At 42.1% G+C, this 13,447-nt stretch overlaps 1 protein-coding gene across 3 annotated transcripts; it reads left to right on the top strand.

Annotated features, from left to right (window-relative positions):
• The first annotated feature begins 1,172 nt into the window (after positions 1–1,172).
• Positions 1,173–10,447, top strand: dldh (dihydrolipoamide dehydrogenase). Of its 3 annotated transcripts, none has more exons than XM_045710102.2 (11): positions 1,173–1,323; positions 5,308–5,598; positions 6,036–6,096; positions 6,202–6,459; positions 7,203–7,263; positions 7,377–7,507; positions 7,783–7,952; positions 8,158–8,374; positions 8,493–9,324; positions 9,443–9,569; positions 9,697–10,447. In XM_045710102.2, exons 1-11 carry the CDS (start codon positions 1,294–1,296, stop codon positions 9,700–9,702), a joined length of 2,184 nt encoding a protein of 727 aa, XP_045566058.1. In that variant the 5' UTR covers positions 1,173–1,293; the 3' UTR covers positions 9,703–10,447. The 3 variants fall into 3 exon arrangements, with proteins under 3 accessions (XP_045566058.1, XP_014035363.2, XP_014035362.2); XM_014179888.3 differs by lacking the exon at positions 1,173–1,323 and adding an exon at positions 4,630–5,187; XM_014179887.2 differs by lacking the exons at positions 1,173–1,323; positions 9,697–10,447 and adding an exon at positions 4,630–5,187 and having other exon boundaries at positions 9,443–9,578.
• Positions 10,448–13,447: the final 3,000 nt, after the last annotated feature.

The raw sequence follows: 13,447 nt of genomic DNA on the forward strand, positions 1-13,447 counted from the left end.
ACGTTCTGCAACAAGGTAACTCGAGTCTGCAACATTTGTTTCGGTTTTTGAAACATCGCCACAGTAGCCCCTTAGGGAGATGTATTTTAGCTATTGCAACATAAAGCTTTAACCTGTTTAATAAGAAGTAGGCCTAGGTTATGATTCAGGCCTAGCTTAAATGTTGTCCCTCTTCATACCCTAATAATTGTTGAACCTTTTGAAATATAGCTGAGGAAAGCGTTTAATCAATAGTGAAGTTGGTTAACTAGGCATAATATTGAATTGATGTTAGGCCTACTGCTGTTGAGGAGAAATAGATCATCCAGGAGTTATATTACTGCGCACACAAAGCTCTATCTTCTATTGTGTCAGTGTCTTGAAAAGTGTGAATGGGTAAGAGCATATGCGGGCTGTCACCACAGGTGCTTACATCTGTTCATCTCTGGGCAGATGCTCCCAGGGACATGGGGAGCCATTCTAAAGGGGCACCGCCCCGTTAAATCCACCATTCAGTGGGATGGCGTTGTGTCGTAATTCAGATTGCCTTGCTACAGAATTGGGGTGAGGGGCTCATAACAACGGTCTGATGGTATTTTATCACTGGAGCTCATCCTGAGGGTGAAATAGCGAGGGTGGTTGGTTTTATGGGGGTAGGGATGCAATTGGCTAAAAACAAAAAAAGACTGCAGCATACAAAGTCACAACAATATTTCCTGCTAACTTATTAGGCCTATTTTAGCCTACCTTAGTCTATGTATTTATTTTATTTCATAATACAACAATGCAAACTATTTTGCAGTGCATACTTTAATTTGTAGGCCCAGAGGCCTTAATGTATGCTATACGTCTAATCCATTGAATATGGGCTTTTCTTATGTTCATATTCTTAAATGACTAGGTTATAGACTTAGGCCTACGTCTTGATATTGCAGTGTGGATCACCTCTAACCTTTTATTGACTTTCTTCACCCCCCCCCCCCCCCCCCCCCCCCCCCCCCCCAAGGACCCACCCTTGACACACAAGTAAAAAAAATACTCAGAAGAGAGGCAGATGTTCACGGTAAAGCACGCGACTGCCCACCACTCTGCTAAAGAATTCAAGAGTGGCTCAGCAGTGCAAATCCGTCCTAAAGAATGCACACAAATACAGGCACACGCACACTCTCACACACAGACCCACACAAACAAAGTTACCCCAATCTCCCCCCATGACCCCAACAACATACAGGGCACAAAAAACGACCTCTTTGAAATGTGTTTTTGTCCACTCACAGAGCAGCTGGCCAGAGTAATCGGACTTCTTGAAGACAAATGAATCCAAACTCCTTCATAGAATCACAGGTAAGAACACGGGTAGGCTATTGTCATTAAAATAGGGGTAGGGCCAAAGCGAGCAGATGATTTGCTATTGAGTTTCTGTCGTCATGGGATGATGCTCCGCTGTTGCCTATCCTTCATCTGGAAGCAATCGAGCCACGCGACAGATTCTTTATCATTGTAATCAACACAAGCCTTTGCAGCATCACACAGGATGCCGACGAGAGATCCATTGTCCTAAAATAAATCTAGGCCTGGAGGTTCAGCGCACTGAACAAGCTACGTCTTATGTCTGTACTCCAGTTATATCACTGAGGGAAACGATGGAGAAAAGAGATGCCTCAGCACATCTCACCTGTTGCCTGCATGCCTATTTGACAAAGCAAAACGTTTGTCAACCTGTTGATGTTGTTCAAAACAATATACATTCATGTATTATTTACAACTAATAACATATTTATGCAACACAGTTATAACAGCAGGTCATCATTTTGATCCAAAGGAGCAATTGCCATACCGCGGTACTTCAAATAAGGTACTAAATTGATGATTGGGTTGTAGAAGTGTACTGTTAACATAGCAACTCAGGCGTTGGCCTATCTGGTCGTTATGGTGTGATGTTCACAGTGATTATGTTCCCACGAGCAATCTATCCGGGAAAAGTTCTGGCTTCCCTAACCATATGGTCAGAATCATACCGTTGAGGTCTCTTTAACATGCTTCCAGTCCAATTTGGATGAAGACTGCAATATGTAGAGAAACAGTAGAGACATGCAGTTGAAGTTGGGGGGGAAACGCCATTTGGTGAGGAGCAGATGGTTGGCTTGGGGGGCTGTCCGCGTCTAAAGGCGTGTCGTGCCCTTCAGATAGAATCCCCAAGGGCTCCCCCTTGTATTCAAAATCAATGAAAATTAAAGCGCAAAGAAAAGATGAATAGTCAGACCTCGAGTCCCTCCTTTGTTCATTGGAGCTACTGGTGGGCAGGAGTTAAAGTACAACAGCCCCCTATAGAAACACTTAAGTTAAACAGTCTCCCCATAGTCCACCTTCAGAAAGAAGGGGGAGTTCGAATAAGGAGCTTTCTGCTTGATTTAACCAAGACAGAATCGCGTGGCATAAATTAAGTTTGAAAAGAATAAGTGTAGTGAGCATGATTCTGAAGGATTTCACCATGCCTTTCAGTTACGCTTTGCTGCAGTAATCGAAAAATGTGTGCCACGTCAATATAATAAATCCCTGATAGAAGGCCGATATGATGATAGAAGGGTTGCGGGAAGTGGTGAATGCGTAAACCTCAAGCACGCGGAATTGCGCACACAGCAAAGACCTGTAAAAACGTGGAGCCACATCCTTCGGATTACTGCATTGAATCAACTGGTTAAATACAATTCAGATCTTAGAACACATATGGCCATGTAGACACATGAATAATGGTATTAGTCATAGTGTTTAAATGTTTTCTTTCCTACTTTTCCTTTGGGTACAAAGGTAGGCACCTATTCCAAATCTTTATTTGGATGTGTCATATCTTGAACATTATAAGGATTGTAAACAAAAAAAACATCAGTCAGACATTATACACACAATGTCTTAGTAAACTCAAGAGTAGATTAAAACACACGAAACAAAAACTTTGCATAATTGCGCATGGGATCAACGATTTCCTTGTATTTAAACGCCGCTCAAAAATGTAAATGTCGTTGTTGCCACCCGCCAGAAATTGAAATGCCGTTTCAATTAGCGTCCTAATTAAGACCACCCCGACACACACACACACCCTCTCAGCAGTGGCGGTTCTAGACCATTTCAACTGGGGGGGCCAAGCTGGGGCCAGTTGTACTGTTAGAGGGGCCAGTTACATTAGACGTTATTGTTGTCATATCGTTTCCTTCCCTGCATTGCAGGCATTAGCAGGCAAAAGACCACGTTCATAATCATCATCGTTGCCACTGTCTAATAACGGATGTAAAAAAAAAAGAATGATAGCAAAAATTAGTTATGTAAAAATTATTTCATACTCCACATTTAGGGGGGCCACAAGGGGGTCCAAAATTGTTGTCACAGGGGCACTGCCCCCCCCCCCCCCCAGAACCGCTAGTGCCTCTCAATGTCACCAGAGAGAGGCAGAGTAATCAGCTTAGAGCCACCAATACAAATTATGTCCTCTTTCACATGACACAAATGTGTTTCTAAAAGTTTCAGCAATGAAAAAGAATGTCCAGTTTCCAGATTTTATAGACTAGGCCTAGTTGAAAAATCTCTGTTGTTGAATAATATCGAAATAATCAAAAAAGGGATAACTATTTTTCTGGAATAGCAAACTACTTGTTTTTTTAACTGGACATTGTTGTAGGGACGGCAGCGTGCGCCGAGGGGAGCTCTTTCTCCCTAGTACATTGTGGAGAGAGCAGGTGCTGCTGCCTGAATTAACATACAGCTGAGAGAAACAAAGAAGAAACTTATTCTTACCCCCGCACAATAACAAAGTGCCTTAATGACAGCCACGCGAATGACACACACCAGCTCAGTTTTTACTGCCCAGTGAATAAGAATGGAAAATGGAAAATCTATACATATATGCCTAAAGTCAACACAATATTTACAGTTGTAAAAATACATACAAATGAAAGCATCCACCTGTTGATGCTAAAAGTTTTCAAAAGTCATAAAAGTATTGAGGAAACCCATGGTACATGCGTAAAGTGCAAGCATCTACATTTGTGTAGTTTGGTTATATTGAATTATATCGAGATAATATAATTCGTTTTGGGGAAGATTTTTCAAGAGCTATGGGGAAACCTGTTTAGGCTATAGTTGATCGATTCATCCTTTTGATTACATGTAAATTAATGTTGACCATTAGTTTTACATTGTGGTTAAATAAACTAATTGTAATGGTGTGAACAAACACTTTATGTTGGCAAACAACAACAAAATAAAAAAACAAAATAAAAAGCAGTTTCAGAGAAAATGGGGATGAAAAGCTGAAAAAGAAGTTTGAAATAATCTTACATTGGAGGCCTGAGCTATTTGGAGCGGGTACATGGAGCCTACATGGGTCTTACGATGTGGAGATGTTCTGTGATGTCATTTGAGGTTTATGTCAGAGAGGGATGTAAAGGATTCTTGAAGGTTAAAAATTTGTTGGAATGTAAATGAGAATGTTTTGTTTTGTGCCATGGGGAAGGAGGGTTGCACATTTTACAGCTCAGTGACCATTTGGCGATCTTTTGAGAGGGAGGTTTTGAAAAGTGTCCCTTTGTGACAGCTCGAGCCAGATTGGGGAGTAGCTCATTTGCATCTCATTACTCTAGCAGCGCAGTCTGTATATAACCAGCCGCAGGCTGACTGGGATATCAGACACACGCATAGCTACATAGGGAGAATAACTGAGAAAGCCTTGGATCAGTACAACTTTTTCTCATTATCAATCAAGGGGAAATAAATAAAACACAAGCAACCCTGACACTGGGTTGTCTCCTTTGCACCCTCAAATCAGAAGTTGTGTTGAACTGCATTATCTCATAACTGGATTGGAATTAACGCCTTGTCACGGAATTTCGAGTTCATTCCCACATTTTTCGTCGGTATTTTTTTCGTCACCAGCACCACTGTTGAGGATTACATTGTACTGTAAACTTTGTTCATGAAGATACACTGAGAAGCATCGAGATAAACTCCAGTTCCATTCAAGACGTCTGAAGACCGTACGAATTTTTTAGTTGGGACTTTTGATAACGGAAAATAACTTTCTCGATGATTTTCTGAGCTGGGTCATACATAAATTGCCCTGGCTCGTGGACATTTAACTATTTATTGAATATTCTCACCACAATGGGACGCCAGTCGCTCGCGATAGCCGTCATCCTTTGTGTCTTGATATGCCAGGTATTGCGAATTTGACTCTCCCTTGTATTGATTTGTAATTTAAGTGTAGGCATATTCATTAGTCATGTGTACATATCGAAAACATATTACAACCTTAATGTTTTTATTGTGTTTTTACAGGGTCTTGGTTCAGGCGTTTTCGAGTTGAAGTTACAAGAGTTTCTCAACAAGAAAGGAGTGACAGGCAATACAAACTGCTGCAAAGGAGCCTCTGGGATTCAGCAGTGTGAATGCAAAACGTTTTTTAGAATCTGCTTGAAGCATTATCAAGTTAACGTAACACCGGAACCCCCTTGTACCTATGGCGGTGCGGTGACTCCTGTCCTCGGATCAAACTCCTTCCAAGTGCCTGAAACAACTGCAGAAGCATTCGCCAATCCTATTCCATTTTCTTTTGGATTCACGTGGCCGGTGAGTGTTTCAGCGCATTTTTGTAAAATTATACAATGTCGGCTTTGTCAGCATGCTCAGGGATCACTACTTATGGGGCATTGATAATGTCAGTAACGGTCGTGAAATGTAGCCTATATTAGGACAGGAGGGGGACTTGGGAACGTTTAACAAATGCTATCAGGGTGGGAAACTTCACATCCTCATAGATGGCATATAATTGGCAGCTCTGCGTGAAATTCCGAAACGTTTCATTTTACAGCTATGAGTAAGTGTGAAAGTGGTTGAATTAAGTGTGAAGCCTGAAGGTGGCACACCTCTATTATTAGGCCTAACAGACGCCATCCTTCACATGTGAAATAGCCTGATGTTTATGGACAGTGGTGCCTCAGCATCTTATAACCCTTTGGCACAGTTGTTCATGATTCGTTTTTTTTCCTTCTTTTTTTTCTCAACAGGGGACATTCTCTCTGATCATTGAGGCCCTACACACAGATTCCGATGATGATCTTTCAACAGGTAAATTCCATAGAGTGCAACAGGTCACCAAACAAATGTACATCATCATTCATTGTAAATATGTATAGGGATATATGTACTAATTCCTGTATTCACCATTTTCAGATAACCCTGAACGTCTGATCAGTCGCTTCACCACTCAGAGGCATCTGACAGTGGGAGATGAGTGGTCCTCTGATTTACAGACTGGTGGAAGAACAGAGCTGAAGTACTCCTACCGATTTGTTTGTGATGAGCATTACTATGGGGAGGGCTGTTCTGTTTTCTGCCGTCCACGAGATGATGCCTTTGGTCACTTCACCTGTGGGGAACGTGGTGAGATCATCTGCAACTCAGGATGGAAGGGAACCTACTGCACAGAACGTAAGTAGACTGCATCCACCTTACTTTTCCTTTCCCATACTTAGCCTTCTTTAACATTTGTTGTTTTTCCGTTTTTCTTTTTCTTTGACAAAAAGTATTCTTAATGTGGTTAATTTGCAGTCTTTAGTCAGAATAAATGATGTGTTATTACCAAATAGTTTCACTTATCAAACATTTGGGTTGCAACAGGTGTCTATGCTACTGTTTAGGCGAATTTAAATGAGAGAAGTTTGCCGAATAATCACACGCGTGCCATAGATTAAATGTAATGCCTGATTGGCTACTTGGCAGTGCGCTTGGCGTTGATTGGCTTAGTGCGGTGAGGCATTGTTGGAAGCGGGCAGCTGCTGAGTGAGAGTAGACAATGGAGCAGCTGTCCTGCACTGGCACCATGTACACCAGCTGTCCACTCTTATCTGCACAGACTCGGGGACATTAAGGGGAGGGGCTGTATGAGCAGAAAGGAAAAAAAGGGACTTCTGACCCATAGTTAGGAGAAAAAGAAGCCTTTGTGTGTGAATCTTTTGTGTGGGACCAACTGTGTTAAGCAGAATGTTGGTCCCCCTGGTGACAAGGGGAGCGTATTTTCTAGGTAATGGCTAATGGGGCCACCAGCCCACTGAAATGAATTAGCCAGTGTTTACTGAAAAGGGCCCATCTGAAAAGAAGCTATGCTGGTATAAACACATGTTCCAATGAGTTAGATTCCCATGATTCACGTGTGATGGTTTCTTTCATTACAGCGATCTGTCTTCCTGGTTGTGGTGAGGAGCACGGGTTCTGTGACAAGCCTGGTGAATGCAAGTAAGTCCCAATGACCTGTCCATCTCTGTGTTAAACACCAGTCAACAGGATCACAGTTTGGTATAGTTTCATATATGCCAGTATCTAACCATTTCCATTGTGTGTGGTTACAGGTGTAGAGTTGGCTTCAGTGGGCGTTACTGTGATGACTGCATCCGCTACCCAGGATGTCTTCACGGCACCTGCCAGCAGCCGTGGCAGTGTAACTGCCTGGAGGGATGGGGTGGCCTCTTCTGCAACCAAGGTGAGTTCTGTTTATCTCCCATATGCAACTGACTAGTGCTCTTCTGTCATTATCCACCATATCCAGACTCTACTGGTCTTGAGACAGCATACAGTATCTGTTCTTTAAGGCACTATACCAATCAGGTTCAGAGAATAGGACACTGCAATCTGAACTTGGTGACAACATTAGTGGGGGGTGCTTTCTTCGCCTCAAAATAAGTCGTAAAACATCCTGGATATCACTGTACATTAACTCTCAGAAGACTAAGCCACATGTGCCATTGTCTGTTTCAGATCTCAACTACTGCACACACCACAAGCCCTGCATGAATGGAGCCACTTGTACCAATACTGGCCAGGGTAGCTACACCTGCTCCTGTAAACCCGGCTTCTCTGGGGCCAGCTGTGGGATTGAGGTCAACAAATGTTCCGACAACCCCTGCCGGAATGGGGGAAGCTGCACTGTAAGTCGTTTGGCTGAGCTGCCCCTCATTAGTTACATTAGAAAGCATTTCTCAGTGATGTAATGTCACATAGTGTGTGGTGCTTCCATGCTAAAGCTGGCAAGCATTCCTTCTGGTGAATGTAGCATGTTGATAACAAGTTAATAACAAGTCGTTAGGGAGTTGTAACTTTTGCTAAGCAAGTGCTTTGTCTTTCCTCTGACAGGATCAAGAAAACACATACAAATGTACCTGCCCCCCTGGCTTCTATGGCAATAACTGTGAGCTCAGTGCCATGACCTGTGCCGATGGGCCTTGCTTTAACGGCGGACGCTGTGCTGACAACCCAGAGGGAGGATACTACTGCCAGTGTCCTCTCGGCTATGCCGGATTCAACTGTGAGAAGAAGATCGACCACTGCACCTCCAACCCATGCTCCAACGGTAAGCTGAAACAAAGTTCTCTAGTTCTGTGTTTACCAGTTGAATCTTTCTACTGAAGGTATGAGGACATGAATGAATACTGGAACAGACGGTTAACATGTCTTTCTAATGTCTCCAGGTGCTCAGTGTATGGACCTTGTGAACTCCTACATGTGCCAGTGCCCTGAGGGCTTCTCCGGAGCCAACTGTGAGGACAACATTGACGAGTGCGCCAACTACCCCTGCCAGAATGGTGGCACATGCTCGGATGGCATGAACGATTACAAATGCACCTGCCCACCTGGATACACCGGCAAGAACTGCAGCTCGCCCATCAGCAAATGCGAGCACAATCCCTGCCACAACGGAGCCACCTGCCACGAGAGGAAGAACCGCTACGTGTGCGCCTGTGTGCCAGGCTACGGCGGCCATAACTGCCAGTTCCTCCTGCCACCGCACCCCCAGGGACAGCCCGGGTTAGGGGGAGCTGATAAGAGATACTCTGACGACCAGGACCAAGGCACATTCCCCTGGACCGCGGTGTGTGCTGGGATTATCCTGGCGCTGCTGCTGCTGGTGGCCTGTGCCGTGCTGGTGGTTTACATCCGGGTCAAGGTGCAGCAGAGGAGTCAGCAGGGAGACAACCACAGTGAGAGTGAGACCATGAACAACCTGGCCAACAACTGTCAACGACCTGACAAGGACCTATCTGTCAGCGTGATCGGCACGACGGGGGTCAAGAACACCAATAAGAAAGTGGACTTTCACTCGGACAGTGCTGGAGGAGAGCAGAATGGCTACAAGTCCCGATACTCGTCATCGGATTATAATCTGGTGCATGAGCTGAAGCCAGAAGATGTGTCGAAAGAGGACCAAGAAAAAAGCGAGGCAAAGTGTTCCGAATCAAATTGTTCCGAATCTCTGTGTTCGGACAGTGATTTCGAAGATAAACACAGGAAAAGTTTAAAGAGGTGAATATCTACACATTTGGATATAAATTATGTGCCACATATGGGAGTAGTCATGCTTGTGTCTGAAGAGTCTTGGTGAATGTTGATATTAATGTATTTCTTTTTCTTGTGTTCTCAGTGACGCCTCAGAAGATAAACGTCCAGAGGAGTCGACGTGCAACGAAGCATCGATGTGCAATGACACAAAGTACCAGTCAGTCTACGTCATATCAGACGAGAAAGATGAATGTATCATTGCGACTGAGGTGAGTTGAGCTGGCTCTTTTTCACCACTGCTAATATCTCTTTTCAGTTTGCATATTTCGTTTTCACTGGTCCGCGAATAGCTCAACACTCTGAAACTAAAGCATCTTTCCCTCTTGTCTTCCCCAGGTTTAACACCAAGCTGAGCTGTAGCTCGTCTTCTCTACAGGAGGTTTTACTCCGGTGAATGCTGCTCAAACCCAGGGGGAAGGTTTCCCTTCGTGTGACTGCTGCTGTGAGACTAAGACATTGAAAGTGATATTCAGAATGAGCTGGTTCTCAACTGAAGTAAGCACAGTGACTGCAGATAAAAAGGATGTTGGACCACACTGGCCCGCGCTCTCACAAGTTATGTTTCCCAGGAACGTGCGTAATATGGACTTGTTGCACTGCCTGTGAGGACAGTTTTTTACCTCATTGCACTATGGAGGGTTGCTTTTTAATATGTATTTAAACATACACATTTGAGTTAATTACTGTGTATAATGAGTATGCACTGACTGCAGTGTATATTTGTAAATCCTTTGAGCCAGTCTTCTGAATTGGTTTAGAGAGGGGAAAACACTACCTTCAAATTTGTTAAAATAATGTTGCTTTTTTTTCAAAGATGTATTCTTTTAATTTAATTACATTATGTGTTCCATTTGTTTGTGATTTTTGTAGAGTACATTTTGATATAATTTAAGTTCATTTTGTTTGTTTTGCAAATATGTATAATGTATATAAGGCACTTCAGGTCAATGTGACTTTGTTTTCCAACATAAATGTATTTAAGAAGCATTGTACAGAAGCTATCGGAATTGTTTTATCACTGTTGCCCATGAAGGAAATCAACTAAATATTTTTCCAAAATAAATAATGTATGAAATAATTAACATAACGTAGAAGTGTCTTTGTGATATCCACATACACCATAACATGTCACCCAAAACATCCAACACTGAATACTAGAGTTACTTCTCTTGCGCTTTCTCTTTGACATACAGTACATGCATACAATGTTTGACCTCAAGTTCTCTAAGTAGTCTCTGCAAACTTTGTGAGTATTCTTGGCCTGATGCAACGGGCAACTGTCTCCCTGTGGTACCTCACTAAGTGAGACAAAGACACACCCGGTAATCACAAATTACTACCCTCATCTTGATGGCAATTTATTTTTAGGAAGAAAGAACCCTCTGTCAAAAAAAGAAACCACCCCTGGAAAATGTGCTGGTTTGAGTTTTCCAACTTTGTTTAAACCTTAGTCAATGTCATTTAGTAAGGCTGTTAGTGGTAGTGTACAAGTAACTTGCACTTTGTACTCGTCAAATACTTATTTGGTCCATACTTAAGGAGAAACCAAACTAGCATGACAAATGGTTACAAATATACACTTTTGGAAAAAAGGTGCCATCTAGAACCTAAAAGGGTTCTTCGGCTGTATCCAAAGGAGAACCCTTGGAAGAACCCATTTTGGTTCCAGGTAGAACACTTTTGGCTTCCATGTAGAACCCTTTCCACAGAGGGTTTTACATGGAACTCAAAAGGGTTCTACCGGAACCAAAAAGGGTTCTACCTGGAACCAAAAAGGGTTATCCTATGGGGACAGTCGAACAGCCCTCTCAGATATGAAAGCAGGAAGAAAATACATCATTACTATATGCACAGTATGTAAGTCTTTCTTTAGTCATTCATAATCAGTCTTTGAAGCACTGAGTGAGCAGTGGACAGCTGAAAACTAGACTGAATAACACATTGACTTGCAGCTGTCCAGATGGTGACTAGAGAGACACCCCATTCCAGAATTGGGGAGCATGATGCAGATACAGTATACTGTACCAGTGTATAAGCACAAGAGAGCCAAACAATAATATTCATTATAGAATGCTGATCCAGAATTATGTTTCTGTTCAATCCGTTTTCTATTTGATAAACAGCATCCATCTGTAAACATGCTGCAGTAAGATACCTAAGAAATGCATGAGTTAACTGACACTCTAAAGGGAAAAATGAGCTGTTCTAGTTCGCCATCTGAACAAGGATCTGACTGCAGCAGTGGCATATAGATTTTATATTCTGACCAGAATGGGTAGTTGAATGTGTACTGTCAGGTTACTCACTGAAATGATAAACAAGCTCTTGAATCAAACAGCTGTGAGAGTGTTGGCGTTTTTTTACGAGCAACTTCAATCAGGGACGAGGAAAGTCAACCTCATGTTCTGACCATTTTAATGATGTGGTACGTCACATGTTTATCAACCAGACCTGCTTTATTAACCTGCTATTTTAATCACAGTATTTCCCCGGGTTATTGGTAATGTATGACAAGCAATCTTTCTGAGAACTCACTTTGTAGTTCATTTTGATTCTTTCTTTATTGCGAAAGGGATGTTGCTGTCTTGAATAGGGTTAAAACGAGGGAAGGTCAATAGCAACATTGACCCTGTTTGGCATTACAATTCTAACAATAATGAAAGTGTAAATATTATTCTCTTCCCTGGAGTATGCATTCAAATAGAAAGCAGAGTGTGTCTCTAAATACATATCTATTTTGTGCTTTATAAATGTAATAGAAAGTCTTCTTAGCCTTGGTTAAAACGTTACAGACCATTTCCATGTGCGCATTTTGTTTGCCAATGAAATGATTTCAACTTTGTTTTAAAGCCAGTCAGAGAGGAGTGGTGAGAGAGTTTGCCCTGTGAATGCAGGGAGAATATAGTGGCTCCGATAGGGACCAGTGAAAAGTATTTGCTAGTATTACACAACTATCGGACAGTTGTTTCCACATACCATGCTAAGCTTTTAACTTAACTTTTTTCAGTCGCACAAAGGCTTTTCGCTGAGTTGGAAAATATCAGGAGACAGGCCTAAAGCAGCCCCTTTGTTTCTTCATTCAGTGTAGTCCTGGTCCACGGCTCTGCGTCCAATGGGGAATATCTTCTTTTTAATCTTTTTTTTCTTTTCAGTTTTGTGTCTATAATCAAACAAAGGTCACCGATTAATGCCAATATGCCAGAGTGTTTTGAATGCAGAACTTTGAAGGTCTTTGATCAGCATGAAATAAAGGATTGTTAAAAAGGAAAGAAGGTTTTTGAAAGTATGATTTACTTTAATGTTTGGACTTACACTAAACTAAGTGTTTTTTACGAAAGATTCATTCTCTTACTAAATGTTTACTTTTGTTTCCGACATTTTAAACTGTGTACCCTACATCTGGCTTATTCTAACAGCCTGTAAAAACATATAAACGCTATAAATCCGTGTGGAATGCATTACACACATAAAATCTATTACATTATAATCAGAATCATAATGTGTCTTTTAACAAATCTATACCTATACATGCTTATAAATGTATTTGTAATGCAATACACACAATATAATGGGTGTGTACGAGTGTGTACTTCTTGCGTACTTGTTCATGTTTAGGCAGGATTCTACCTTGAACACAATTCATTCACACACAAAGCTCAATCCTCTTCCCATTCCATAGCAATGATCAGAGCATTGGTTTTGATGGAATCACGCAGGGCAACTGTCTGCTTTTCAGCTATTAGTGCTGGATTCATCCTTAGGATTTGCGGCTTCTATTCATCCACTGGGGGTGGGGGGGAGCGGGTTGATCCAACTATATGTTTGGAATCTGGTGGGATGCCAAATGTTTGTGTGGGCATTCTTTTCTTTTGAAAAGATGCACATAAGCTCTAGCTCCTAAACATCTTCCCACCGCCCAACAGGACTGAGATCCCCCTGAGAACACTGAAGTTTCAACGGTTCCTGAAAGTTTTGGCGCCATTCTTCAGATACATTCTTCAGATTTACATGAATGGTATTTGATGTAGATGTCTTTTGTCAATGGTGTTGATTGGATGTGACACTATCGAGTAATCAACTCACACAA

The sequence above is a fragment of the Salmo salar genome, chromosome 28 (genome assembly GCF_965601325.2).
Source record: "Salmo salar chromosome 28, fSalSal1, whole genome shotgun sequence".
Lineage (NCBI taxonomy): Eukaryota > Metazoa > Chordata > Actinopteri > Salmoniformes > Salmonidae > Salmo > Salmo salar.

Coding starts and splice junctions, on each gene's coding strand:
- dldh (XM_014179887.2), top strand. CDS start 5,134: ATGGGACGCCAGTCGCTCGCGATAGCCGTCATCCTTTGTGTCTTGATA. Junction 5,599..6,035: donor CTTTTGGATTCACGTGGCCG/GTGAGTGTTTCA, acceptor TTTTCTCAACAG/GGGACATTCTCTCTGATCAT. Junction 9,325..9,442: donor CACAGGAAAAGTTTAAAGAG/GTGAATATCTAC, acceptor TTGTGTTCTCAG/TGACGCCTCAGAAGATAAAC.